Below are 7,872 nucleotides of genomic sequence, written 5' to 3' on the forward strand. Positions count from 1 at the left end.
GCACTAGCATTTTGTTGTTGTCCTATAGCGTGGGCCACAGCTTCCAATGCAGCAGCCACCGCAGCATCGTTTCTCCCAGCCATTCTAGTTCTCTTATAACCGATAAAATTTGCAGCCACCACGTCTCTTCTCTTCATAACAACAAAAATCAGCACAACTAAGACAATATAAATTGTCAAACAACTCTACATTGCTCGACACGACTCTACTAATTGGCCGAACGCATGTAACTCTTCAGCCCGCTGAGTTTTGGCCGTGTCTAGCCTTCTTCGTATCCCCCGTAAAATGACCCTGTTTGCAGCTTCGGCGAGGCCGTTGGCTTGAGGGTGTTCCACGGAGGTGAAGCTTTGTTTGATGCCGATATTCCTTAGGTAGTCCTGGAACCTTTGGTCCGTGAACTGTGTACCATTGTCGGATATCACTAATGCTGGCACTCCAAACCTTGCTAGGATGTTCTGTTTGAAGAAGCGGAGTACGTTCTTAGCTGTGATCTTGGCCAATGGTTCGACTTCGATTCATTTGGTTGAATAATCGATTGCAACCACTAGGTACTTTAGTTGTCCAGCGGCTTTGGGGAATGGCCCCAAAAGGTCGATGCCCCACCATGCGAAAGGCCAAGGGGAAACCAAGGATGTTAGCTCAGCAGGGGGTGCTAGGTGCATGTCCCCGTGTCGCAGGCACTTATCGCAGAGGTTTACGTAATCTTGGGCGTCTTTTAACATGGTGGGCCAATAATACCCTGCTCGTAGAACCTTTTTTGCGAGAGCTTTGGCACCAAGGTGTTGTCCGCATATGCCGTCATGGACGTCGGCAAGGACTTCTTAGGTCTCGTTGGGTCCTAAACACTTGATTAGGGGAATGATGAAGCCTCTTTTGTATAGGGTTCCTTCCACCAAAGTGAATGAGCAGGCCCTTCGCCTCAACCTTGTCCTTTCTTGAGGGTCAGAAGGGAGTTCCCCGTTCTCTATGTATCGAGAGATGAGTCCCCTCCAGTCTTCCATTCTGATGATCGTATTGATCTCCTGAGGGAGAGTTCCATTATCTTGGATGCTTGGTTCGCTGAGAACCTCTTGTATGACTGTTTTGTTTCCGTTCGCAGTTTGTGTACTTGCGAGTTTTGAAAGAATGTCCGCCCGCGTGTTTTGTTCGTGGGGAATGTGGGTTACTTCGACGTTTTCGAATTCTTTCATCTTCTCTAGTACTAACTGGACGTACTTTTGGAGGTGGTCCTCTTTTACCTGGAATTCTCTCGTGACTTGGGAAGCCACGGGTTGCGAGTCGGTAAAGATTTCCACCTTTCGGGCTCCCATGCCTTTGGCAGTTCGCAAGACAGCTAAGAAGGCCTCATATTCTGCAGTGTTATTGGTAACAGGAAAAGACAAAGCGAGGGAGATTTCGACAACGATACCTTTGTTGTCTTCAATGATTATTTCGGCTCCGCTTCCCTTGGAGTTGGATGACCCATCCACGAAGACAGTCCATTCTTTAGGGCTTTCCTCAGCTGGGAAAGTCATCGCGGCGAGAAAATCGGCGAACACTCGTGCCTTCAGTGCCTTTCTGGATTCATAATGAATGTCGAACTCGGATAGTTCGAGTGACCATTTCATCATCCGACCGGCTACATCTGGGCGACCCAAGATTTTGTCTGATTGGTTGGTCCGTCCGAACTATCTCTGTATGTGCTAGGAAGTACTGCCTCAATCTTCTGGCCGCGGTGAGGAGTACGAGAGCCACCTTTTCAATTCTCTGGTACCTTGTTTCAGGTCCCAACAATGCTTTCCTGATGAAGTATACCGGTTTCTGCCCTTCCGTTGTTTCTCTAATGAGGATGGCACTTACCGCGTCGTAGGAAACAGAGAGGTATAGGTATAGTATTTCACCTTGATCGGGTTGTGATATCACTGGTGGAGCAGAGAGCGTTTCTTTGAGATGCTTCAAGGCGGTTTCGCACTCGTTTGTCCATTCGAACTTCGTTTCTTTCCTCAAGATTTTGAAGAAAGGAAGTGCGTGTTGGGCGGATTTAGCCATGAATCTAGAGAGAGCGGTCAGCATTCCGTTGAGCGTCGGGATGCACTTCTTGGAATGGGGAGTTGGAAGCTCAGTAAATGCTCGGCATTTATCTGGGTTCGCTTCAATTCCTCTTTCTGTTAGATAGAAACCGAGAAACTTACCCGCTTGGACTCCAAAAGTGCATTTTTCTGGGTTGAGTCGCATGTTGTACTTCCGAGTTTGTTCGAACCCTCTTTTGAGATGGGCGGCATGATCCACCTCTTGTTGGGATTTTACGATCATGTCATCCAAGTAAACCTCAAGAATGTCGCCCAGGAGTGCCTTGTCATAGAGTTTGTTCATCATACGTTGATAAGTAGCCCCCGCGTTTCGTAGACCGAAAGGCATTACACTGTAGTAATAGTTTCCTGATTCGGTCATGATGGCTGTTTTCATTTTATCTTCTTCAGCCATGGGTATCTGATTGTACCCAGAATAGGCGTCCATAAAAGATAAAAGTTTGTAGCCGGAGGAATTATCTACGAGTTTATCGATGTTAGGAAGAGGATATGCGTCTTTAGGACAGGCCATATTAAGATCGGTATAGTCAACACACATACGCCATTTTCCATTAGATTTCTTGACAAGTACAACATTGGAGAGCCAGGTAGTATATTTGGCCTCGGAAATAAATTTTGCCTCAAGGAGGTCTTTTACAGCTTTTTCTGCAGCCTCTGACTTTTCAGGAGACTGCTTCCTACATCGCTGGGCTAGAGTGCTAACTCCGGGATCTACTGTCAGCTGGTGACAGGCGACGCTAGGGTCGCTTCTGGGCATATCAGCCGCGCTCCATGCGAATAGGTCGGTGTTCTCCCTAAGGCAGGCGATCAGCTGGCTCTTGACAAGTTCAGGGAGATCCTTGCCCATTTTGAAGTTCTTCGAGGGGTCGCTTCCTAAGGGGACCAATTCGAATTCACCATCGGGAACAGGTCTAAGAAGTTTTGCGTTGAACGGATCCTTCTTTTCCCGCTTTTGTTCCTTCAAGTCCTCCTTGGTGAACCTGGGGTCAAGCTCGAGCAAGTTGGCGTCCAGAGTACTCGCAATAGCTTTCCCTTTGTCCTCAGCAGGTTTGTTGGATTGGGAAACCGAGTTCTGAGATCTGTTGGCTTGGAGGAAACATCTTCTTGCAGCTTCAATGTCTCCGTTAAGGGAGGCGATGATGCCATCTTTCGCATGGTATTTCAACTTCAGATGAGCGGTTGAACATGCGGCCCCCAGCTGGGCATGCCCAGTTCTCCCTATAATGCAATTGTAGAGAGAGGGGTAGTCAATCACCAAGAATGGAATCTTTATTGTTTTCTTGGCTTCTCCCTCGCCGAAGGTGACCAGTAGCTCTACGTACCCCCATGGTTGAGTAGATGAGCAGTTGAAGCCGTAGAGTTTGTCCCCAACGTAGGGAGAAAGGTTTTTCTCATTTAGTTGGAGAGTTCTGAACAGGCTGGTGTACATGATGTCGCATGAGGCCCTAGTGTCTATCAGGACTCGTCGGACATCTGCGTTGGCCATCGGTGCTCGTACGAGCAAAGGAATGGCAGAATTTGAGGCCCCACCAGGTAGTTCAGAGTCGTAGAACGCCAAAGGTGGCCTTCCTCCTCGGGTAGAGGGGTCCATGGCATTGACGCTCATGAGCTCTTCAAATTTCCTCTTCATGCTGCCCATGGAGATGTTCAGCGTTCCTCCGGTGATGATATTGGCGGTGGGGAACCGTTCCCAGGTGCATGAATAAGGGGTGATTTCCACGTTGTCAGGGAAATCACTGAGGTGTTCCACGGACATGGCGATGGTCCTTTCGTGCTCTGAACCATCACCAATGAGCTCGACGACTTTCCTTTCTGTTTCTGGATTCTTCACGTACTGCTTGAGCCGTCCCCTTTGTATGAGAAGTTCAATGGCATCCTTCAGATGGACGCAGTCATCGGTGGTGTGCCCGTGGCATTTGTGGAACCGACAGTATTTTGTTTTGTCGATCCACTTTCTCTCCTAAGATGGAGCCTTTGGCGGCTTGATGCCAACTTCTGCTAGATCGGACACAGCGATTTCAGCGAGGATTTTCTCCCTTGACATGGCCAATGGGGTGTATTCGGTGAAGTGGCCGCTGGGCCACTTGCTTTCCCGAGCAGCTTTGCCTTCCTACCTTTTCTCGTGGAAGGGCTTTTTGGAGGATTCAGCAGCAGGTTCCTCCTTCCTGACCTTATTGAGGTTATCTGCGTACAAGGCCTCCTCATAGGCAATGTAGATCTTGGCGATCGCTAGGAACTCGTTGAGAGTCCTTGGGCGACCTAAGAGGACAACTTTCTTCACGTCTGTCTCTTCCCGCAGGCCTTTTGGACAACTTCTTTGTTGGACTCATACGACGGGACGACCGATCCGTCTCGTTGGCACCTCTGACTTGGACAGCTTCTTTGTTGAACCTCTCGATGTAGTCTCGGAGGGGTTCGTTCTTTCCTTGGACGATGGCTTCGAAGAAAGCCACCGTTTTTGGCTGCGTCCGCGACGCGGTGAAGTGGGTTGTGAACTCGTTGCAGAGGTCGCTCCACGAGTCGATGGAGTTTCTCCTTAAGTTCTTGAACCATGTGACCGCTCCTCGTCTCAGCGTGGTGACGAAGAGCTTGCATTTGACTGCGCCTCGCACCGACCTGTAAGTGAGAACTGCTTCAATGTTCTCGATGTGCTCATCCGGATCGGTCGTCCCGTCGTATGAGTCCATTTGCGGAGGTTTCTCCAGTCCGCGAGGAATAGGAGCTTCTCAGATGCATCGCGTGAACGGACCGTAAGCGTTACAGTCGTAGCGGGTATCACGAGTGTCCTCAGAATCGGAAGGAGACCAAGAGCCTCTGCCTCGCCTAGGCGGTGATCTTTGCGGGGGAGATCTCCTCGGGGGAGATCGTCTTGGTGGTGATCGCCTTGGAGGAGATCGTCTTGGTGATCTCCTTGATGACCTCCTGGTGTAGCTCAGAGATCTGATGCTAACGGAGCGTCGAGGGGATCTAGAGCAGGGCCTGTGAGGGCTCGTTCCCCTTCTGCTACGTGTTGGGGAAGGAGTTCGCCTGGTGGGCACGATGTGTCGTGCCTGCTCTAGATCCATCAGGCGTCGGTTCTGTTCCTCGATTAACGACGTCTGTCGTTGAACCGTGCGGATCAAGTTGCCGACGAGGATGCTGGTTGGCGTGGCGTCCTCGGGTGTCTCCGTAGGTCGCGGGGGACCTTGTAAAGGCCTTTGCTAGAGAGGAATAACGTGGGTTGATTCCTCCCTGTTTGTTTCCACAGGTGAAGGTGAAGACGTCATGTCGTCCTGTTGAAGGACGTGCACTTCACTTCGTAACTGGGAATGAGCACCGTTGGTAGTCATGGTAGTTTTTTATGGAAAGCTTTGGTTTTTAGGGATATAAAAATGGAGAAGCTTATAGATTTCACACAGACGGCGCCACTGATCGTACCTGACCAGAAGATGACTGCCGGTGCTCTGGGTGTGATGGTTGCTACAGTGGTAGAATGTGTTGGAATGCTTGTTGGAACGAATGGGGGGTGTGTACCTGCAGACACTCCGACGCTCTAGTCAGTAGAGGTTCAGAGAGTGAGGGTTTTAGAGGAAGAAAGAGTTCTACCTTGGGGACTGCATTGAGTCCCCTATTTATAGAGGTGGAGGGCTGTAGAGCCGTTGAGGAGGCACACCTGGCTCTGGCGGTTACGAAATCGTGGGAAGTGTAACCGCCAGAGAGTTTATTGCGGGAACGTGCAGAATGTGCAAAGAGACGTTGGGGTTCGTTTGAACCGGTCTCGTTTGCTTCGTGTACCCCCCCTCGCGGTGAGGAGGTATGTTGCGAGCAATGTTGCCAAACGTAGAGTTTGGGCTTTTGGAGACATTGGGCCTAAGTTAATGGGCCAGAGATCTTTTGGGTCGGTCCAGAACAATTATTAAATGCAAAAGTGTGGAGGAAAAAGTTAGGTTAAAATTAGGTTAAGTATAGCGAGACGGGTTAATGGTTATTCCTTTCCAAAAAAATAGCATATAATTAGGAACATAATTTTATTTTACTTTAGATAAGCATTAAATGCAAAAGTGTGGAGGATAAAATTAGGTTAAGTATAGCGGGACGGGTTAACATTTATAAGTAAGATATTATTCTTTTAAAACTCAAACTACAGTTCAATTTAATTTAATTGAAACAATTGATTTTAGGCAAAATCACATTATTAGCCCCTTAGCTTAATTACACTTTAGTCTTTTATCTATTTTTCACATTTTAATCCTATATATTTTTATATATTAACACTACTATCCTTTTAAAAAAAATTGTTACACCTTAATTAAAAAAATGCATATGTGGCCATTAGGCTGTTGATGTGTCTCTGCTATGGTGATCATGTGACAAATCCAATTTGGCATTTAGTCATATATGTTATTTGGGCAATGCTAACTAGTGTCCTAAGGACATTAGTTAAGAAGATTAATAATAGAAGACATCATTTGTCAGAAATTGGGGAGATTTTCATTGGCACGACTCCAATTTACAGGTTTAAGCTTGAAAGTCATTCCCACCGTTATCAACTGTAATTTAAGTTAATAAGCTTAAAAGTTATTGTCACACTGCTTATGGGTCGGTATAGTTGGAGTCTTTATCCATTTTTTAAGGACGATTTCTTTCCAGACCGCTTTGGCTTGCCTTTTCTATGTCTTACTTAGTCTTCTTGTTTATTTTCATTTTCCTTTTCGCTTTTTGAGGTTTGGTTTGGCCTCCTTTCTTGTATATACTTTTTCCATTTATTTTATTAAATTTTTTTGAGTTCGGTGAAGCTGGCACTGCTTTAGGTTCATGTTTTGATGATGTTTGTTAGAAATTCTTAGATGATGTTTATTAGTTGTTTTATTTGGTGATTATTCTTTCATTCCTTCAACAGTAATGTCTTCATCTGATTCATCTTTATATGAACCATCAGACACATTGATAGGAGAGGATGGTTTCATAATATTTAATAGTAGTGTAGGTTTGAGGAGATGGGGTGTGTTCAAAATATTGTGGTGAGTAGGGTTCAAGGATAGTGTGTGTGGCTCTTGGTGAAAGTTTTGGTGAGTTTTCATGAACATTCTTAGAATGAGAGATATGCTTAGAGGAAATGGTTTTTTGTGTGGGGGATCAAGAGGTTTGAGTTTGGGTTTGATAAATGGGAAATCAGTACATTTAATTTAACAGAGTGTTCGTAATTACATTTGTTAGATGCAGGAGCAACATTTGAAGTGCCCTTTTGGTGTAAAACCTTGACCTTCTTCAACCAAGGTTTCTTCCGTTTCTTCCTTATCTCATCCAAGATTGTCAAAATCGGAATTTTGCTTCAGGTCGAAAGAGAAGAGCAAAATCGACAATCGTAAAATCGAAACCAAAATCGAAGGATTTTACTCAACTACTTTGTAGAATCGATATAAGAAATTGTAAAATCTCAATCAAAATCGATGGATTTTACCAAAAAAAAAATACTAAATATATGTTATAAATGGTATATAGTCATAAATGACTTATTTTATAAGAAATCGTAAAATCACAATCAAAATCGATGAATTTTGCCTATTTTAGGATTTTACTATGGATTTGAGTCGTTGAAGGTGAAGAAAGTCGCAAAATCCTGAATTTTAGGATTTAAGTCGGGATTTTGTCATCAATGATCTCATCCATTGTTATCAATCTCTTCAGCATTTTCTTCTTCTTTGCTGGATAAGGGATGGGATCTTCAAAAGCAACGGTAAGTGATGATCCGGTCCTTGTAGCATTCAGAACAACCTCCGTCTTGGTACCATAGTCATGAAGATTCTTGATCAATCAACTCCAA

At 45.7% G+C, this 7,872-nt stretch overlaps 1 protein-coding gene across 1 annotated transcript; it reads right to left on the reverse strand.

Annotated features, from left to right (window-relative positions):
* Positions 1 to 821: 821 nt before the first annotated feature.
* Positions 822 to 1,514, reverse strand: LOC146916707 (uncharacterized). Its single transcript, XM_085721713.1, has one exon. The coding sequence runs from the start codon at positions 1,512 to 1,514 to the stop codon at positions 822 to 824; it is 693 nt and encodes a 230-aa protein (XP_085577839.1).
* Positions 1,515 to 7,872: the final 6,358 nt, after the last annotated feature.

Source organism: Medicago sativa, chromosome 6, assembly GCF_051527215.1.
Source record: "Medicago sativa cultivar Bolivia chromosome 6, Bolivia_mono, whole genome shotgun sequence".
In the NCBI taxonomy this organism is placed as follows: domain Eukaryota; kingdom Viridiplantae; phylum Streptophyta; class Magnoliopsida; order Fabales; family Fabaceae; genus Medicago; species Medicago sativa.